This window comes from Bubalus bubalis, chromosome 13 (assembly GCF_019923935.1).
Source record: "Bubalus bubalis isolate 160015118507 breed Murrah chromosome 13, NDDB_SH_1, whole genome shotgun sequence".
In the NCBI taxonomy this organism is placed as follows: Eukaryota; Metazoa; Chordata; class Mammalia; order Artiodactyla; family Bovidae; genus Bubalus; species Bubalus bubalis.
The window spans coordinates 78,289,137-78,312,109 of record NC_059169.1 but is presented as its reverse complement, the minus strand read 5'-3'; the positions used below and the strand labels follow the sequence as shown (position 1 = coordinate 78,312,109).

At 38.3% G+C, this 22,973-nt stretch overlaps 1 protein-coding gene across 2 annotated transcripts in view; it reads right to left on the bottom strand.

Moving 5' to 3' along the window:
- SUGT1 (SGT1 homolog, MIS12 kinetochore complex assembly cochaperone) overlaps positions 1-22,973 on the bottom strand; it is a 41,381-nt gene that overhangs the window by 2,275 nt on the left and 16,133 nt on the right. For both annotated transcript variants that reach the window (XM_006076525.3, XM_006076526.3), the window contains 3 exons: positions 22,647-22,754; positions 11,276-11,366; positions 7,105-7,286 (listed from right to left, as the gene is read on the bottom strand). In XM_006076525.3, coding sequence (XP_006076587.1) covers positions 7,105-7,286; positions 11,276-11,366; positions 22,647-22,754 — 381 coding nt within the window. The remainder of the gene's footprint in view (positions 1-7,104; positions 7,287-11,275; positions 11,367-22,646; positions 22,755-22,973) is intronic.

Below are 22,973 nucleotides of genomic sequence, written 5' to 3'. Positions count from 1 at the left end.
GACAGAAGCCAAGTCCTTGCTATGTTCCAGACCAATGTTGCCAGACAGAGGGCTTATTTATGTATGTGTATAGTTCAATTACAATTAGCAAAGTTTCTATATGAAAACGGACACAGATTTCGTATCTTTGAAATTTTACACACTATTTTGTCTAGCAAGCTCTTAAAAAGTCAGTATTTAAACTAATTTCTGGGAATTACCTGGGGGCCCAGTGGTTAGGACTCCATGCTTCCACTTCAGGGGGCATAGGTTTGATCCCTTGCTAGGAAACTAAGATCCCACAAACTGCAGTGTGTGTGTGTGTGTGGCGGGGGGGGGGGGGGGGGGGGGGGGGGGGGGGGGGGGGGAATGGGGGGGGCCGCTCTCTCCTTTTGGAGGCATTAATATACTTTTTCCTATTCTTTCCACTAAGTACAACTAAAAACCTTGTATGTCATTTAAATAACAACTATAAGAGGACAAATCAGCTAGAGACCCTGGGACCAAAGGAACAACATGGTGTTGAGTTCTTTGGTTTTTCTTTTGCCTCATTTTTTCAAGAGTTGGAACTGAAGAAGCTGGAAATGCCAAAGGGTGTGACCAAAAAAAACCAACAAACGGCTGCTTTCTTTAGCCAAAGGATGAAGACCAATAGGAAAACAGAAATCTTTTAGACAGTAATCACTCCAGTCAAAACCTCAGTGAAGACTGTGGTCCATCTCCACCCAGACCAGCACCGTGAAGAGCCTCGACTTCGATCCATGCTATGGTACCATGAACTGGCCTCCTTTGTTGATCGGGCCCAGTGGAAACTACCTGGGCAGTTGAACAGCTGCTTATGCCCAGCAGTAACAAGGAGTGGCCCTGGGGGGTCTACAGAGGTAGAGTGGGATACGTGGATTTCTACCGCCACCTGGCAATAGTGAAGCAGTGACTTCCCTTCTTTTGCCAGAGTGGTTATCAGAGAAAGCTACTTCAGAAGGAAGGTTTAAATAAGATCTACAGTTTCATAACATGAAAATGTCCAGGTTTCAATTAGGTACCATTTGGCACTGATGAATAACACCAAGAACCAGAAAGATTTCAGACTATATGTTTAATAAGAGAAGACAACCAATAGATGCTAACACAGAGATGACAGAGAAGTTAAAATTATCTGACATACTTTTAAAGCAGTCAGGGTAAAAATGTTTCAACAAGAATTATGAACTAGCTTGAAACAAATAAAAGAAATAGAAACCTCGGTAAAGAAAGATATAAAGAAGAACCAAATAGAAGTTTTAGAATTGAAAACTACACTTGAAATAAAAAGATCGGTGAACGGGCTCAAGAGCAGAATAGAGAAAATAAAGAATCAATGAACTGGAAAACGAACCTATATAAATCTGAATGACAGAGAGAAGGGAGAAAAAATGAAGAGTCTCAGGAATATGTAGTACTATAACTAACTATCCAATATTTGTGTCATCAGGTTCCAGGAAGAAGAAAACAAAGACGGCAGGTTTGAAAAGGTACTCAATGATACAATGAATGAAAATATCCTAAAAGTGGCAAAAAACATAAATATATGGTTGCAAGAAACTGAGCAAATCCCAATCAGTATAAACCCAAAGAACTCCTTGCCAATACAGAGAATTTGTCATTGACAGATCTACTCTGAAAGAATGCCTTGAGGAACCTCTCCAGACAGAAAAGAAACAGTAGAAACTGGAACCCTGAAACACAGTAAGGAAGAAAGAAAGGCCACAAGACAGAGAAATACAAGAGAACTTGCTTTTCCTCTTTTAGGTTTTCTGAATTACTACACTTTATGATGTGATTTCTAAATGTACACAGAAGAAATATTTAAGAAATTATAAATGAGAAAAGGTAAAAGTACATAAAGAGGTAACATTTCTAAATGTCACTCAGTTTCAAAAAATGATACCAGTAGACTAAGAGAAGTACAATATAGCTAATATAAAACCTAGAGCTACCACTAAAAATGCTACACAAAGAAAATACACTAAAAAATACTAGATAAATCAAGATGAAATTCTAAAAAAATGTTCATGTAATCACAGGAAAACAGGAAAAACAAAACCAGAAATACAAAACCAGAAAACCAAAAACAAAACCAGAAAACCAAAAAAAAAAACAAAACCAGAAAAACTTCCTTGGCAGACATAAGTCTTAATGTATCAATAATTAAATGTAAGTGGTCCGAATGCATCAATTAAAAGAGCCTGGTAGAGTAAATCAGGAGAAGGAAATGGCAACCCACTGCAGTATTCTTGCCTACAGAATTCCGTGGACAGAGGAGCCTGGTGGGCTGCTGTCCATGGGGTTGCGGAGTAGGACATGACTGAAGCAACTTAGCAGCAGTAGCATCAGGGTAAATTAAACAAAAACATGACATGAATACATGCTGTCCAAAAGATACTCTAAATATGACTTAGGAATCTGAAAAAGAATGAATATATGTGTGTGTGTATATACAACTGAATCCCTTTGTAAACCTGAAATTAATACAACACTGTAAATCAACTACACTCCAATAAAATTTTCAAAAACTGAAATTTAAAAAAGTATGACTTAGGCAGACTGAAAATAAAAGGATGGAACAAAATATATCATGCAAAAATTAGACAAAAGATATAATCAGCTATATTAATATTAGCAAAAAAATTACCAGAGCTAGAGAATGACATTGTATAATGATAAAAAAGCAATCCACCATGAAAATGTAACAATCCTAAACACATATGAACTAAACAGAGCTGCAAAATATGTGAAGCAAAAATTCACAAAACCTAAATATGAAATCAATAAATCCATGATTACAGCTGAAGACCCTCTGTCAACAATGAATAGAACAGTAAGATAAAAATCAACTCAGAATATTTTTTAAAAATTCAGTAAGAATATCAATCAACAGGATTTAACTGACATCTACACAACACTCCATTCAACAAGAGCAGAATATACATTCTTTTCAAGTGGAACATATACTTAAAATAAGAAGTCTCAAGTGAAATAAAAATATATATTGAACTGAATAAAAATGAAAATATAAAATAAAAATTTGTAGGAGACAGCTAAAATTCCTGAGAGGGAAACATAGAGCATAAACATATATAATAGAAAAAAGAAACTAAAGAGTTGAATCAATAATCTAAGCACACATCTGAAGAACCTATTAAAAAAAGGAATAGCAAAATAAACCCAAATCCTTGGACTGCAAGGAGATCCAACCAGTCCATTCTGAAGATCAGCCCTGGGTGTTCTTTGGAAGGAATGATGCTAAAGCTGAAACTCCAGTACTTTGGCCACCTCATGCGAAGAGTTGACTCATTGGAAAAGACTCTGATGCTGGGAGGGATTGGGGGCAGGAGGAGAAGGGGACGACAGAGGATGAGATGGCTGGATAGCATCACTGACTAGACGGACGTGAGTCTGAGTGAACTCCAGGAGCTGGTGATGGACAGGGAGGCCTGGCGTGCTGTGATTTATGGGGTCGCAAAGAGTCGGACACGACTGAGCGACTGAACTGAACTGAAGCATAAGGAAGAAAATAGTTAAAAGCAGAAATAAATGAAATTTAGAATAAAAAACAGGAAAAATTTAAGATCAACAGAAAAGCTGATTCTTTGGGGGAACCAAGAAAAGAGAGGGTGAAGTCAGTAAAACTGACAAACACTAGCAAGACAAAGAGAAAAGAGAGAGAAAATACAAATTACTAGCACAGGAATGAAATGGGTTATCACTACAGACCATGCTGGAGAAGGCAATGGCACCCCACTCCAGTGCTCTTGCCTGGAAAATCCCATGGACGGAGGAGCCTGGTAGGCTGTAGTCTGTGGGGTTGCTAAGAGTCGGACACGACTGAGCGACTTCACTTTCACTTTTCACTTTCATGCATTGGAGAAGGAAATGGCAACCCACTCCACTGTTCTTGCCTGGAGAATCCCAGGGACGGGGGAGCCTGGTGGGCTGCTGTCTATGGGGTCGCACAGAGTTGGACACAACTGAAGCGACTTAGCAGCAGCAGCACAGACCCCACAGACATCAAAAGGGTAAGAAGGAAATCATACTAACAACTTAAACAAAACAGGCCAATCCCTCAAAGACAAACTACCACAAGTCACTGAATGTGAAGTGGTTAACTTGAACAGTCCTATAAGCTATCAGGATAATAAAATTCATAATTTAAAGCCTCCCCAAAAAAGAAGTATCAAGGCCTAGATGGCTTCATTGGTTTCAAGAATCTTTAAAGACAAATTATCACTCATTCTACAAATCCATTCCCCTCAAAAAAGAAGACGGAGCACTTCACTATTCATTCTATGAAGTATTACCCATATTACCCTGATACCAAACCAGAAAAGAATGGCACCAAAAAAAGGAACACTACAGACCAATATCCCTCATAAATACAGATACAAAAATGCTTAAAACATTTGAAAACAGAACTGAATAATATACTACAAAAAGAATTATACACTGACCAAGTGGGGTTTATCCCAAGGGTGCAAAGTTGGTTCCATGAAGAAAATAATCCTATTAATCATATAAAATCACTACTTAAACAGGTTAAAGGAACAAAAAACCTACCTAATCATACTGATTCAAAGCAGAAAAAACATTTCACAAGTCAACAGCCGTTCATGATAAAAAAAAATCTCAGGAAAACAAAAACAGAGCAAAACTTTCTTAACTTGATAAGCATCTACAAAAACCTACAGCTAACATTATACTTAACAGTGAAAGATTGAACAGTTGTTCCTTCAAGATGGGGAACAAGGCATGGATGTCTACTCTCACTAATCTTATTCAACATAATAATGGGAGGTCTAGTCAATCAGTATAGCAATAAAAGGAGATAAACAGCACACATATCAGAAACGAAGAAATTAAACTGTTCCTATTTGAAGACTGTCTACACAGAAAATCACAAGCGATCTACCAAAAAAATCTCCCAGAACCAGTGAGTTCAACAAGGTCGCAGAAGACAAGATAAACATTAAAAAACAAACAAAACCCTGTATTTGTAGACACTAGCAACAAACACATGGATAAGAAAATTAAATATATAATACCACTGACAATCACTCAAAGAAAGACCCAAATACTTTGGTGTATCACACATACTGGATTTAAATGCTGAAAAGTGTACAACAATGATGAAAGAAATCAGAGATCTAAATAAATGAAGCTGGAAGATTCGGCACAGTAAAGATGTCAATTTCTCCAAACTGGTACACAGCTCAATGTAATTCCTAACAGGACTTTTTCCACATTAGACAATCTACTCTAAAATTTATAGAAAGGCAAAGAAACTGAAATATCCAAAACAATTTTGAAAATGAAAAATAAAGTAGGGGAAATAAATCGGTCCAATTTCAAGACTTAAAATATCAAGAGTAAGTTAGACTGTGGTATTAACAGAGCAACAGACACTCAGAACAATGGAACAGGGACCCCAGAAACAGACTCAATGCTAATATGCTCAACTGATTTTTGAATAAGATGAAAGGCAATTCAAGGAAGGAAAGATAGCCATTTCACAAATGGTGCTGGGGCAACTGAACATATACAGGTCAAAAAAAAAAAAAAAAACCTGCATCTCATACTTCATATAAAAATTAACTCAAAGTGGATCATGGACTAAGATGCAGTAAGTAAGAAAAACTTTTATTAAAAGAACGAATGCAGGGACTTCCCTGGTGGTTCAGGGGTTGAAAGTCTGCCCTGCAGTGCAGGGGATGTGGGTTTGATCCCTGGTCAAGGAACTAAGATCCCACATGCCACAGAGAACTAAGTCTGTGCACCGCAACTACTGAAGCCCGCACACACCAGTTAGAGAGTCCGCGCTGCAGAGATGGCACAGGATGCAACGGAGATCAGCAGCTAAGAACCCACACAGCCAAATGAGTAAATATTTTTTTAAAAAAAAAAGAACACAGAAGAAAATCTTTGAGATCTAGAACTAAGCAAAGAGGTCCAAAACCATGATCCTAAAACAAAAATTGATAGATTGGACTTCATCAAAATTGTACTTCAGTTCTGCTAAAGAAAAGAAGACGACAAGCTACAGACTGGGAGAAAATATTTGCAAACTCCGTATCTGACAAACTCGCCAGATTAGTGGCTGCCATGGGCTAAGGACGGGTAGGAAAGAAGGGTGTGAACATGGGTATAAGATGACAACGATGAGGGAATCCTGCGGCAACAGAAACGTTCTCTATCTTAACTGTCAACATCATGGCTGTAATATTAATTCTGCAAGATGTTTCCACTGGTGAAATCCATAAAAGATAGAAGGCATCTCTTGTACTTTCTCCAACTGTATGTGAATCTACAATTATCTCAATGTAAAAAGTTTAATATAAAAAAATTTTAAAGCAATAGTGAAAAGCACAGTCATGATCAGTTACCACGTGGTAACTTGATATGGAATATCTAAGCCTCAAACACACTTATTACCTGTATGTTAATTAATTTTAATTATTAAATATTAACTTTAACTTTCTACTGTAAAAATAAATGCTTTAAAAGAAGACAGTGACACTTCCAGAGCTACAGGTGAAAGTCCAATGATTACAGCTTCAAGCAAAATCTACACGGTTCTACAGAACTGAGGCCTAATTCAGGTGGTATTCATGCCCTGGCAAAGAGCCTGAATTTTCTTAACAGAGAAATTATTAACAAACCAGTGGATAATCAAAGTGTACCGACCACTTGCCCAGCACTGTTCTGGAAGTCTCCCTTCTATCTTCCTCATCCTTGACACTGAGATTACATATGCTACTAGATGGAAAACACTGGACACTCACTCAGCTACTGTGATAAATCTGACTAGAATAACTCCTATCACCCACTCTAACCTTGGGATCTCAAGTCTTTCCAGTTCTAACTCCCTGATGAAAAAAATTTATGTGGACCACACCATTTGTTTCTCACCTCTTCCACAAGTCCCCAACTTTCTCGAAAGATAATTAAGTTTCAAGCAAGAAGAAATGGTCAGACAAAGCCCATTTAAAATGGTCTCCCAACTACAGTACATACAATCTGCTCTCTTTACTTATATTTTTAATTTCTGAAATTTACTACTATAATAGATTTTCTTAAAGTTTATGTTCTTACAAATGATTTGTTCATGGCACGTTTCACTTCATCAGAGCCATCTGAATAGATCTGCTGAAATAATTTGTTTAAAGCTGCATCTCCCTCCAACTTTTCATTCTTTTCTTCTTCTTTGATCTCACCGACCAATTTATCCCAATTTCTTGTATAATGAGATGATGATGGATATAGGTTTTTTACATCTATGGAGTAAAAAAAAGAAGTGATTAATCAACATTTGTCAATTATGTCAAGCACACGTAACTTTGTGACCATGGTGTATACATCTCAGCAAATAGTTTAAGTCATTAAAAATTTCATGTTTGTAATAAATGTTTTTCTGATATATAAATCAATAATTAACATTTAAAACCTCTAAAGACTGAATCGGTAAGCATAATGTAAAATCTGTAAATTTCTTTTGAGCAAAATAACTCATAGTGTAAACTTTTGGTACATTATGCAAAACTAGATTAACAAAGAAACCCTCCATGTTACTAATAGGAGAAACTGTGTGAGAAGCATACAGGAATTTCTAAGACCCATTTATTTTTATTCATTTCTGACTGTGCTGGGTCTTCACCGCTGCAGGCTTTCTCTAATTGCAGTGATTGGGGGCTACTCCTGCCGTGTGCAGGCTTCTCACTGCAGTGTCTTCTTTTGTTCCTGAGCTCAGGCTCCGGGCATGCAGGCTTCAGGAGTTGTGGCAAACAAGCTCAGGAGTTGCGACCCACGGGCTCCAGAGTGCTGGCTCTGTAGTTGTAGCACACAGGCTTAGCTGCCCCACAGCATGTGGAATCTTCCCAGATAAGGGATCAAACTTGTGCACTCTGCATTGGCAAGCAGATTCTTAATCACTCACTGGACCACTAGGGAAGCCCACATACAGGAACTTTGATGTTTACAGAAAAGGTGCAAAGATCGTACCAACAATTCTAAAAATATTGACTTTAAAATAGATACTTCATTAACAAACTTTCTCTAAACAAAGCTTTAACAAATGTTAGAAAATACAGCTTCTAGGGCTTCCTTGGTGGCTCAGTGGTAAAGAATACACCTGTCAATGCAGGAGACACCGCTTCGATCCCTGGTCCGGGAAGATACCACGTGCCATGGAGCAACTCAATCTGTGTGCCACAATTACTGAGCCAGCGATCTAGAGCCGGGAGCTGCAACTGCTGAGCCCACGCGCCTCAGCTGCTGAAGCCTGCCCACCCTGGAGCCAGCGCGTCCCCAGAGACGAAGCCTGCGTACCCAACTGGAGAGCAGCCCCCACTCGCCACAACTAGAGAAGGGCCATGTGACAACAAAGACCCAGCAAAGCCAAAAATGCATAAAATGATATTGATGTGTGTGTGTGTATAAAGCAGCTTCTCCTAAGGTACTTATATCTTTAATTTGAAACTGAAAACAATGACATGCCATTTGACATTGCCATGCCATCTGACAGTGAGTTAAGACTCCATCCTCTCACCACATTAAAAATACCAGATTACTTCAACAGGAGAAAACAATAAAGAATTCTTGAATGCTGAAAAATACTACATGATGATCCAGAGGTCAATGCCCACATCACGTGCACACAGGAAATAATATTACTTGGAGGGCACATTGGGATTAAACAGAGGCTGCTTGCAGCCAGAGAGGCAACCAGCCCAGGGAGATTCAGGGCACTGCCAAAGCTGCCCCAAAGACCAAGGGAAACAAGGTCTTGACACACAAATAGTTTAAAAGAAACTAACCAGATTACCTAAGAACTGTAAGAGCAGTTCTGTTCATTATTCAATGGAAATATAAGCCACAAATGTGTCACAAATATAATTCTAAAATTTCAAGTAGTCTAAAAAATGTCTTATTTAACCTAACACATCCAAAACAGTATCAGTTCAACATGAAATAATATAAAAGTATTCATATATTTTATATATATTTTTCACACTAAGTCTAAAATCTGGTATGTATTTCACCCTTAGAGCACATCGCAATCCAGACTAGTCATATTCCAAGTGGTCAACAGGTACAGGTGGTTTGCAGCTACTACACTGGACGGTACAGCTAGATAGCCTTAGAGAAAAAACAGATTCAAAATTTCCCTATGAATTAGGACATGTTAATGCTAGTCTACATGTCCCTCTTCCACTATTGCCTTTCTATATATCCCCTTTCTCAAAAGAGTTGAGAAACTAATCGTTCACTCTGTTTTCCATCCTTTCTCTTCACCTCTCTCCCTGCCCATCTCACCACCCAATCCCTAACAAAACAAAACGACAACACACCAGTTTTATACAGGGCAAGCAAATTGTTTTCCAAATTCTATCCACCTGTCCTCTACCAGTAATCTCTACCTTTTGTACATTTTTCACTAGGAGCCAAGAAAACAAAAACCGCATGCCAATGGTAAATTAAGAATTTAGGACACACGGGTTTAATTACTCCTGATGCTGATCTGCCAGATGGGACGACAGTTCTCATCTCCATTTTACAGATAAGAAAGCTGGCACAGATAGGTTAACAACTTGCCCTTATCTTCCGTCTCCAGCTTGTCAAACAATCTGACAAGCACATTAACCCCTTACAAAAAATAAAACCGGTCAGAAGGAATACCATCTTGAATATTCAAGGCATTGAGTTTAAAAAAAGTTTGTATCTGTAACACCAAAAAAATCTTTAATCTCAGAAAACATTAATACCGTTAGGTGGCAGATGAGCTACTCAGAGACAGGTAACCTAACTTCTTGCTTATTCACTCTAACATCAACTAACTGTAAAGCTCTTCATGTCAGCAGAGACTTCCCACTGTTAGAAAACGCGGCAGCAAGCAGTATCACACATGAGGCAGAAGAACCGGACCCGGACTCTGAAGACCTGGATTTAGTCCTGGACAATGGAAACTGCTGGGTAATCTCAGGCAAGCTGTCTAACCTTTCTGAGCCCGTAAGACAGGAGGAACAATACGAGGTCACTTGCTATACAGGGCTGCTGCTAGAACTAGGTGAGATACTACATTTAAAATATTTCTTTAAAAAAATGCTTTAAGCTATATATAAACCTCAATCCAAAAATCTCTGGGAGTCAGCCCCATGAGAAGCACATAACATCTTTACCAAATCTTTCACATACAGCAGGGCACAGAAGCTTAATAAAGAACTTATATACCAACTTGAAGCATTTCGATTCCAAAAAATTACCTGCGAGGGTAAATTTCCTGGCTCTGCTGTAGGTTAGCCACAGTTAGCTATGACAGTATCATGCAAGGAAACTGGGTGAAGGGTACGTGGGACTCGAGTATTTCTGCAACTTCTATTAGAACCTAAAATTATTTCAAAATAGAATTTGAAGATGAATGCTCTACTGGCAAACTTGGCATTTTCTACAAGGTGCCACAATGAAGCTGTATTCTATATTACAGAAGAAAGCAGTGAAAAATCAAAAAGTAGCTGAAACAAAGTTACCTCATTTTAGTCATCAAATCAGAGCATTCTCTCTAATCAAAAGGTAATCTCTCTCCATTCATTAATGAGGTCATTGCTATAAATACAGCCTTAGACACTACGTCTAAGTGTGTCCCACAGATTAATCATTGCGTTAGAAAAACACCTGTCTACTGCCTATGCTTAGAATTGACCCCAACATAAAGTAGTCTTTTCCTTAAAGGATTAAGCAATCAACCCTTGTTTTCTACTCTACTCATAGGCTTGCCTTAGGCCTTCATTAGCTGTCTGCCTCCACCTCTTAGAAAAATAGTGAAATGTGCTAGACATTTTTCTCTGGGAGGCCCTGAAATTCCAGGAAATTAGAGTTGACTATATTAGAAGAAACAGAAAGGCATAAATAAGAAGGGAGAAAGGAAGAGCGGGAAATACATCAGCAGAGTAAAACTATTACACATAAAAAACAGGAAAAGCTAACACACAAAAACAACCCCCAGCCAATGTCACAAACTGACGTGGTAAACAATAAGCTCCAATTCCCTCTGGGCTCTGATGCCATTCATTTGTATTCTTATGGAGTTTAAGAAGTTAGAACCATCATTAGGAAATATTTTGTATTCATTATAGAGCAACCATATTATACTCCGTGTATTTTATCTTGAGAACATAAATAATGAAAGCAGAAAGAATACTCAGCACTATTTAATTTCAACTATATAACACGATATGAATCTAAAGCTCATCAAGGCCAGAAAACAAACCTGCTATGAACGGTTTGGGGTTAGGCACATCTCCTTGCCCCTCTAGCTTTTCCCATCTCACAGCCTCTGGCTTTTTCATTTTAATTTCAATCTGGAGGAGACACCAAACAAAATCAATTATTCAATGTAAAATACAGAAAACAGTTAAAAAGAAAAAGCAATTTCCGTAAGTTATCAATGTTTTATAAGAATTAATAGCGTCCTTGCTTCCAAAGCTAAATTACAAAGCTAAATTCGGAGAACTCTGAAACAATTACTTTGTTTCTACTTAAAAGCCACCTTCAAAAACAATACACATACACACTATAAATTACAATTAAGAGTTTAGAAATCCACATGCTTTTCTTCTTTTAAAGCGGTGTTCTCAACTGGGGTGATTTTGTCCCCGAGGGGATATTTGGCAATGTCTGGAGACACTGTTGGGTCATCACAACTGAGGCACAGGTGAGGAGAGGCTGTGTGTGTATCTGCTCAGTTGCTCAGTCCGACTCTGCGACCCCACGGACTGTAGCCCACCAGGCTTCTCCATCTGTGGGATTTTCCTGGCAAGAATACTGCAGTGGGTTGCCAGTTCCTCCTCCAGGGGATCTTCCCCACCCAGGGGTTGAACCGGTGTCTCCTCCATCTCCAGCATTTGGAGGTGGTTTTTTTTTTTTTTTTTTTTTTTTTTTTACCACTAAGCAACCTGGGAAGCTCCTGAGGAAAGGCAAGGGGGTGCTACTAAATATAAATATCCTACAACATAAAGGGTAACACCCACAACAAAGAATTATCCAGCCCCAAATGCTAACAGTGCCCACCACTGAGAAACTGTTCTAAAGGAGTTACTATGTATGTGTGTACATTAACCTGTTTCAAAGTAGAAAAACTTATTTCATTGTATAAAAATATCAAAACAAGTAAAACTAAGGGAAGTCATCAGTTAGATCCCTTAAATTATAACTTGCTTAATAATAACATCTTGTAACTTGCCTTTATTGACTGAAGTCACTTTAACTGTTCTTGCAAATTGCATACCCTCCAAGTTTCGTGTAGCAAGAAGACACCTTTAAGCACCAACTATATAAAACACCTCTGACGTAGGGGTCATTGTATTAGTGAACCACTGGTGAAAAACTAACTGCAGTTTTGGACCATGAATTTTAAATCGTTATAACTAGGTTCAAACACATCTTTATCAATCAAAATAGGAACCATTACAATCAACACATTTTTGCCAACAAGAAATAAGTTTGTTTATTCCTGCAGCGTAAAAATCAGTGCTTCGGGATTCAATGACCTCTTGAAAGCATGCTCTGCCTCCTGCTGGCTGTGGAAGCATTTTTCCTGCAAAAAGCTGTCGAGATCCTTGAAGAAGTGGTAGTCCATTGGTAAGTGGTCAGATGAATATGACAGATGATGCAAAACTTCATAACCTAATTCGTTTAATTTTTGAAGTGCTGGTTGTCAATGTGCAGCTAGGCAGTGCCATGGAGACAAACTGGGCCCTTTCTGTTGAGCAAGGCCAGCTGCAGACACGGCAGTTTGCGGTGCATCTCATCCATCTGCTGAGCATACGTCTCAGATGCAATGCTTTCAGAAAGTTGTAGTCATTGGGACAGGCAGCAGACCACCAAAAAGTGACCATCATCTTTTCTGGTGCAAGTTTAGCTTTGGGAAGTGCTTTGGAGCTTCTGCTTGGTCCAACCACTGAGCTGGTCATCGCCAGTTGTACAAAATCTACTTTCCATCCGTCACAATCCACTGAGAAGTGGTTCATTGTTGTTGCAAAGTATAAGGGAAGATGACACTTCAAAACAATGATTTTTTGATTTGCAGTCAGCTTATGAGGCACCCACTTATCCAGTTTTTTCACCTTTCCAATTTGCTTCAAACGCCAAACGACCACAGAACAGTCAACACCGAGTTCTTCGGCAACGTCTCACATAGCTGGAAGAGGATCAGCTTCGATGCACATCCATTAGCAGTTTCTGGGCCAAATGAGTTCTTGATTTGAGTTGTCTCCGCAGCTTTATGACCCATTTTGAACTCAAATAAGATAACTGCTCAAAATTTTCTTTTTATCTAACACCATTTCCCTAGTCTAAAATAAATATAAACAGCAAGTAGTAAGTCATTAGCAAAAAAAATGAAAGAAATGTGCATTAAAATGATGTATAACATATCCACATTTATATAAGAAGGTATTCTAATATCAAAAGGCAAAGTTCAACAATTACTTTTGCAGACGGTAAAGCAACCGCCTGCAATGCAGGAGACCAGGGTTCAACCCCTGGGCTGGGAAGATCCCCTAGAGCAGGAAATGGCAACCCACTCCAGTATTCCTGCCTGGAGAATCCCACTGACAGAAGAGCCTGGTGGGGGGCTACAGTCCATGGGGTTGTGAAGAGTCAGACATGACTGAGTGACTAACACACAACAGTAAAGGTAACTGTTTCTGGAACATAGAGCTAGTCATGCCCAGTTAAAACTGGTCAAGACCACTGACCATTCAACTGGGCCTCCATGAGTTTGACCTCAGAGGGCCCAAAAATGTCACCCTCAGATCATGCTAATGCCATTTTCTGAACATGCATCTCATGAAGAAACGTGTGACTCAGATATACCTGTGCAGAACACCAATGACTTCACTTCATCATCCTTCCCTTCCCCCACCCCTCAGACCACCTTGCTTCTTTATCCCATAAATATCCCAAGTCTGTCGCCTCTGGAGAGGCAGATATAAGATTTTTTGTTGTTGTTCTCCTGTCTCTTCATTCAGCTGCCTCATGAATAAACTCTTTCTCTTTTGCAAATATCAGTGTCTTAGTGTTTGGCTTACTGTGCATTGGGTAAATGGGCCTGCTTTGATAACACAAGTAATGATAACATTTTTACAATCATTGGTTCAATAATCATCAAACATCTACCATGAGCAAGGTATAGTCTTCAGGAATATGAGGGATTTTTGACATATTAAAAAATAATATGTGGTCATCCCTGACCACTCACTAGTGTGTGAAGCACTTGAAGAAAGGCAACTAAATGTTCTAAACACTCAGGAGAGATCACACTGGCTGTGAACAGGAAGGTTTGCAGGCACCTTGAGGGCTGTGAGAGGCAGGAGCATTTACAGTGATGGCAAGGGTCTCCAGAAGCAAAGGGAACTGCCAAAAACTGGAGCCCCAGGGTAAGAAAGGACAGTGTCATCAGGCAGTGAAGAGAAGACCAGTTTGCCTCAAGTCCAGGATTTTCGTTAAATCAGTGAAAAATAGACGGAAAAAAAAGGTGCAAGACAGACTATGAAGAGCTTCTGAGGGCTAAACTAAGGCCGCTTATTACAATGAAATGTTAGGAGCTTCCTAAAAGCATCTTTTACTCTCTAATCAAGGCTGGTCCCCTAGAATCTACCTAACATACACCCACAGAGCACTGTGTTAGCCCTAACACACACTCACAGAGCACTTATCACCTTACATTCTCCTTATTTAAATAATGTTCAGCCCCAATTTGAACCTAGCAGAAATCAGCATTTATAGTGCTGGTAAACACAGTAATAAGCATTATGCAAATAATTTTAAGAATCAAGTTAGAATTTTATATTCTAATGTTTTTTCTAAGAAAATAATTATGACTTTTTAAGTAAGAAAAAAACCCAAAAGACAAGCCTATTATGTCCACTTTGGTTCTTTGATCTCTTTGGTGAAGATGAATCATTTAAAGTAGCAACTGCTAGTAATCTTTCTACCAAAAGAGTTCAGGGAGAAAATCCTTAAAATCTTCATTTTAAAATACTTTAACAAAACACTAACAGTAATCTGTCAGTATTTTCAGTCAGATATGAAGTGATGGGTATAAAAGGGTGTGGACTGAGTATTTTCTTAAGGTGCCCAGAAATGTAACAAAAAATGTTTTCATGAGAGACAACATGAAAACAAATCTCACTGGAAAAGAAGCAAAACCATCAGTCTTTTAAATGTAACACACGTATTTAAATTCTACATGAATAAAAACAAACATTTACAAGGATCTCCAGAATTCTGTAAAGTGAACTATGACTTAACTTTCATAAAGCAAAATACTGCCAGTATTTTCTCATACACAGTATGAGGACTCTGGTCATTTTCAGATGTCACTGTTGCAATCTTTATCAAAAAGGGACAGAAATCCAATAGTCAGCAACGACACAAAAATAATTACTGAAAAGGACTATTAATATTATACTAAAATTTAAAACTGCATCTTACTCCTTTAATTTTCAACTTATCTAGAAATGAAGACTTCACAAGCAGTGTGTACATCACCAGTATCCTTAACTAACTTCAGCCATGGGGCACCCCATGCTCACACCACGTGTTCCTGTACTAAGAACTGTCTATAAAAAGTCCCTCACTTCACCTGAATAGCAGCACACACTAGCATTGGCATCTCTGAAAGCCACTACAACCTGAGTAATTGTGCATTATGAACAAAGAGGCCTTTATAAAGCCCAAGTCAGAGCTCTAAGTAACAACCTATTTCAACTGAGACAAGCTGACTTGAACTCGAAATTATACTTACTCCATTCATTAAAAGAAATGCACAGAATAAAGCATTTAAAGCAGCTTTCTTAAAAGGCAAAAGGGGAGAGACTAATTTCCTATGAATTCCTTTTTTATCTACTTCACTTTTAACGCTTACATACGGACGTGAGTTTGAGTGAACTCCGGGAGTTGGTGATGGACAGGGAGGCCTGGCATGCTGCAGTCCATGGGGTGGCAAAGAGTCGGACACGACTGAGTGACTGAACTGAACCGATGCTCTTAAAAGTGATTCTGACAGATACTTTTCAAAATACCACCAGTCCATCTTCAGATATTTTTACTGGGACTATTAAGCAGCCATTCTATTCATTTAAGTCAAGAGTAATTTAAAGATAACTTAAAACCTTGATGATTTGCGTGAATGCAGCTCTCACAGGCACAGAGAAGGCTTTCAAGGCGCCACAAGGTCCCAAGCAGCATTCACAGACTACTAGTAAGAAAACCTGTGTGTTGCGTTGTCAGTGTTCAATAGTATGTGTACTACCACCCATTTCTAAGCTCTCCTTTACACAGCAGAAAATTTAATTTTTTCCAATGAAAGGAACTTTAAAGAAAAGCCATTACTTCTAAAGGGTCACGGCATCCAGAGACTATCTTCTTAAAAAAAGGTGAGTCTTTACTATTACAGATTGATGGTGAAGAAATCTTTACCAGAGACTAGAGAGCTGTGCAGCTTACTGGTAAAGTTTTTTGGTTTTTTTTTTTTGGCAAACTTTTGGGAACCATCTGTTTCAAAGATGCAGTCATTAGTGTTCCCTGATCTTTAGAACGCAGCTTTCCCAATGTTCTCTCACTCAGCTCTTTGCACATTTAACTTCTGTATCAAAACTCTTAGAATAGCTCAGTCTCCCTGAGGCCAGAATGCACATCTACCGTCTTTATTTTTATTTTCAAATCATTTTATAATGTTTTTAGTGCAAAGGATGGTAATGCATGAATAACCTTCCCCAATGTTCTAACAGCACAGTTCAAATGAGTACTGAGTGCCTACTGTGAGCCAGGCACTGTGCTGATGCGTAGGGCCCCTCACCACCTTGATTCTTCTTGGAAGAAATCTATCAGAAGAGACACTCTTATAAACAAAAAATTCCAGTGTCCATTCTGTAAGCAACAGACCTAAGTTTTGGGAAATACCTAATTATCTGGAAGGAAGTATGCCGAAATGTCATCAGTAATGAGACATTACTTTCTCAGCTCCCTGATATTTTTCCAAATTTTCTATGATGTGCATTTACTGATTTTACAACCCAAAGAAAAATCTAAATAATGAAAATTAAATAACAGCAGCAATACTTATTGAGTACTTATTACATGCCCCAGGTACTACGTGCTTCATGTACCTCACTCAACAGAAAAACCCTATAACAGGAAAACCATCCACATTTTAGAGGCGGGCGCCGCATAAGCAGAAGTTGTGAACAAGTCAAAAACAGACAGTAGTGTAATTCTGAAAGAGCTGAGTCCAACAGGTGTCACTTGTTGGACATACGACAAATCTCACTGAGGCCTAGTTTCTCGTGTAAAATGGGATTAACAGGGCCTACCTATTAAGAAAGTGAAGAGGAACTAAAGAGCCTCTTGATGAGGGTAGAAGAGGAGAGTGAAAAAGCTGGCTTACCATCAATACAGTATATTAACGCATATATATGGAATTTAGAAAGGTGGTAACGATGACCCTGTATGTGAGACAGCAAAAGAGACACGGATATAAAGAACAGACTTTTGGACTCTGTGGGAGAAAGCGAGGGTGGAATGATCTGAGAGAATAGCACTGAAACATGTATATTATCATACGTGAAACAGATCGCCAGTCCAGGTTCAATGCATGAGACAGGGTGCTCGGGGCTGGTGTGCTGCGATGGCCCAGAGGGATGGGATGGGAGGGAGGTGGGGGGGGTTCAGGATGGGGAACACATGTACACCCATGGCAGATTCATGTCAACGTATGGCAAAACCAATACAATATTGTAAAGTAATTAGCCTCCAATTAAAATCAATTTTTTAAAAAAAAACCTCAGCATTCAAAAACTAAGATCATGGCATCTGCTCCCATCAAGCAAGGCAAATAGATGGGAAAAAAGTGGAAGCAGTGACAGATTTTCTTTTCTTGGACTCCAAAATCACTGCAGATGGTGACTGCAGCCATGAAATTAAATGATGCTTGGTCCTTGGAAGGAAAGCTATGGCAAACCTAGACAAGAGTATTAAAAAACAAAGACATCACTTTGCTGACAAAGGTCCGTATAGTTAAAGCTATGGTTTTTCCAGTAGTTATTCATGGATGTGAGAGTTGGACCATAAAGAAGCTTAACACTGAAGAACTCATGTTTTCGAACTGTGGTGCTGGAGAAGCCTCTTGAGAGTCCCTTGGACTGTAAGGAGATCAAACCAGTCAATCCTAAAGGAAATCAACCCTGAACATTCACTGGAAGGACTGAGGCTGAAGCTGACGCTCTAATACACTGGCCACCTGATGTGAAGAGCTGACTTGATGGAAAAGACCCTGATGCTGGGAAAGACTGAAGGCAAAAGGAGAAGAGAGCGGCAGAGGAGATGGTTAGACAGCATCACCAACTCAACGGACATGAATCTGAGCAAACTCCGAGATAGTGACGGACAGGGAAGCCTGGCGTGCTACAGTCTGTGGGGTTGCAAAGGATCAGATGCAACTCAGTGACTGAATAACAAGGGCATAGCTCACTTAGGGTTCTTATGAGGATTAAACAAAACCATTATGAAACAATATAGCACTGTGTCTGGCAAGTGAGTGAAGGCTATTAGGAGTATCTTCTTCATCACGGCTACAATTAGCACAAACATCTGAGCAAATTATTTCACATCTCTGGGTTCGGTTTCCATACCTTTAAAAAGGTATTAACAATACTGGCACCATGTAGTAACTGTGAGGATTTCAAAGGGTAATACACAGCTATCAAAAGTTAGCTACTGTTAGTTCTTTACAGGCCACACAACACAGCACTGGCTAAAAAAGCTACAGTAAATGCGTATGATGAAATACTTTGCTGAAAAACATCTAAGAGCATAAAAAAAAATCCATAATGCACACTAAATTTAACAAGACAGCTACAAATAGTATGGAGAGTAAAATCCTTTTCTTTTGAAAATATACATATATCCATTCATAGAAAAGGCAGCAAGAATATACTCCAAGATCTGCAATTTGTGGGTATCAGCAACTAAACAGTTATTAAAAAAAAAAAAAATACATTACCAGCACTACCACATCAAACAGCACTAACGAAACAATAATCCAAAACCCTGCACACATCTGTGTTTAAATAAGCAGGAGTATATTGACCAGACACCTTCAATCCCTTCATATCATAATTAAGATTCTTCCATGAATATCTAAAAAAAAATACTAAAACTTGTAAAATTTTAGTGGGTTAAGAAGGGAGAAGGAGGCTGGCTACCTGTCTCTTAGACACACATCTTTATTTCCCACAATTCCAGTTAAAAGCTTCATATTTTATTGACATAATACTAAAAATTACTCTGACTAAAAATAGGAACACAAGACCATTTCTGCAACAGCAATTTTTCTTGGAGTGAATATTAATCTTTAAAATGAGTACTTTACAGCATAGCTGTTACTGAAGATAAATCCTATGGTTGTGTTGAGAGAATACTGTCACGAGATTAACAAAATGAAATTAAAAAATTAGTTTCTTAATTTAAAAAAATGGATCAGCAGGCAGATATGTAAGCTGGTATTCAGTAGAAGGCAGAAATAACTATCAGTGGTACTAAAATATATATATATATATATGTATATATATATGAATTCTGACTTTAAAAAAAGACATTAGATACTATACTGTAAAATATTTAGTTAAGGGAAATTCCCTGGCAGTCCAGTGGTTAGGACTTGGCGCTTTCACTGCTGGGGCCAGGTTCAATCCCTGGTCAAGGAACTAAAATCCTGCAAGCCGTGTGGCATGGCAAAAAAAAAAATAGTTGAGAAATGCTATTTCAATAATTGAAGGGTACTAACTCTTCCTATCTTCATTGCAAATTATATTTCACTTGAATAACACTTAACCAACAGTTATACATAAATATGCAACATGCACTATTTATTTGAAGGTGGGAAAGAAAACAGGATTCTCAAAAGGCAAAGAAACAGCCCTTTTAAACCACAGATTTTACAGAATCTCTAGTATCAAGCAGATTTTCCCAAGCAAAATGTACCCTTTTCTCAATCCACCTGCAAACATATGAAAAGAAAATTACTATTTTTCCCTTCTAGTGACATCAATAAATAAGCCTCAGTAACCCAGAGAAAGATTTTATTTTCAGTATTTTAATACTGACTCCCTCTGCTGTATAAAAAAGGATTCAAAAATGTCATTTCCCTTAGGATCTAATTAGGTACAATTCTTTCCATTTGTTTCCCATAAAACACAGCTTAAAAACAGATAGCTTAACAAAGTAAAATACATTACTCTGGGTTAGCATAGTAAAAATAATCATCCTCCAGAATATATCCTTCAAATCTAAATTCTTTAGTCAAGAACTTAGACAAACCTAAGAAAAGAAACAAAAATCTAAGTATTCTTCCTGGGCCATGCTGAACAATTCAGTAACTTGCAACTTAGGAAAAGCATTTAAAATCCACGAACCTCAGTTTCTTTTTACCTGTACACCGAAGAATGAAGGCACTTATTACACTCTGCAAACTTGGTAAGGCCAGTATCAGAACCCAATTTAAATTCATTCTCTGAACAATTACTGACCACCTACTCACGACATACAGTGTACAGAGCTAGGATTGCCAAATTTAGCAAATGGAACATATTTGTATCTTAAAATTATTTACTGTATGTAAAGTTAATTGCTCATCCTGTACTTCAGGGCTTCCCTCATAGCTCAGTTGGTAAAGAATCTGCCTGCAATGCAGGAGACCCGGGTTCGATTCCTGGGTCAGGAAGATCCCCTGGAGAAGGAAATGGCAACCTACTCCAGTACTCTTGCCTGGAAAACACCTTGGACAGAGGAGCGTCGCGGGCTACAGCTCCAGTCCATGGGGCTGCACGAGTCGGACACAACTCAGCAACTAAACCACCACCACCTGTACTTTATCTGGCAACCTTCCCCGAAGCACATCAAGAGATTCAAGTATGACAGCTTTTCATCTTCAGAAGACTTACAAAAAGTAAGGGAAATCAATGTATATATAAACAAACTACCATACAGGGAAGGGTAGTAGCTATGTAGCATTTAAAGAAAGGACCAAGGGGGGAAAAAGGTAAGCTGGGAAAACAGTAAGAGGGCCTTGGGGAATGGTTACAGTCAACAAGCACTCACAAGAGTCAAAGGAGAATAAAAAACCGACAGTGCTTGGTCACAGCCCCGATTCTGGCCACACAGACCTGTGTAGTCGCCGAATACCCTCTTCCATTATACAAGGTGGAATCAGGTTTTGAAGTTATTTGCCATATTTTCACACAAATCAATTTAAATTACTTCAAAAAGACAAGCATTAACACCTCTCAATAGAAAAGATGTACAAAAATGCCAACTCCTAATATTCTGACTTATCTCCCTGTCAAATCGAGTTGTAGTTCTCTGCTTATTTCACCCAATATTACTAACCAAATTCTGTCCAATGTAGACGGGGCCAGTAAGACTAAAATCTTCAGAAGATGTCATCCTTTTTCTGACTTTCTGTCGTCCAAGCAACTGTTTCCTGTCTCTGCCTAAGTAAACAGCTCTGTATGTTTCACTCTTCAAACAGTTTTAAGCATATCATTTTTATACTAGATGCAAAAACTACTGCTTCTTTACTTTGCACTTCCTGCTCCAACCCTCTGTAGACGCTCTCTTCTTCCTACAGGCCCAGTTATCATTCTTCATGACGTAAGCCAACCCTGATTCTAGTCCATGAGTGGAACATTCACACAGCTCAAAAGTTAAATAACCAACTATGCTGCAGGACATGTGTATAGAAAAGGTGTAGTAATGTAGAAAATTTATTCATATCATTCTTTCCCCTCATACACCCTCACACAATCTTACAGGTGAAAGGATTTCAGAGTTCAGAGTCCACAGCTCTCTCATTTTCACAGGATGATGGAAATCATGCCCTATGATCATGTGTGATCACGTGAATCACTAGTCTACACTTACAGAGCAAGGAACCAGAGTCAGATTTTTTGATTTTCAGTTCAGTATTTTTTCTGCTAAATTACACTTCTATCCTACTATACTCTTACTACATCTTCTGACTGGTAGCTGATACATTCTATGAATTTTAATTCTATTGCACATTTTTACTCTTTTTGAAAATATAAAGAAATCTATAAATTAGTTATTCAAACTGTAATTAACCCCTCATAACACAGTAACCTAAAATTCAGCTTAACTAAAAAACAAGACAGCAGATTCATGTTTATAATAGTCTATATTTTTAACTCCATAAGGAAGTGTGAGGAAAGTATTTATGTATCACAATGGACCAAACTGACAAGTCCAAGACAAGAAACACTGTCAGTATCAAATCTTAAGGAGATGCTGATCATTGCATCTTTAGTGGCAACTGTTTTATCAAGAAGTACTATACCTATCTTAGTAAGCATATAAACACTGCTGAGGTTAGATTTTTAAACTCCATTTTCCTAGAATTAGGGGAGGGGGAAAAACTATTATTCAAAAACTACTGTTCCTATTTAATTTAAACATATGTGGCTAGAAGGATCTATAAGTTTACAACCACAGCGATAATTAGATTACCAATTTTCCTGTATTTTGAAAAGATTACCAGTGACAACCCTTTTCAATGGTCTTACCTTTGTTGAAAGCACTTTAAACGTGCTCTGCTCTGGTATTATAGGATGAAGAAGTCTCAGTTTCAAACTGTAATCCTCTCCAGAAGGAAGTTTCACCAAAGCAGACAACTAATGAATATAAAATTAGTAGCACATTTTATAAATTAATTTAAAGAAGGGTAAAATACTTAAACTGACTATAATTACAGAACTTTAGTACTGTTGCAGAGTATTTTTAAAACCTTATATGGAATATAAGATTTAAGAATCTCAAAATAATCCTTTTTAAAAATCTGGTGTCCTTCGTAATTCAAAAGGACACATGCACCTCAATGTTCATTGCAGCAA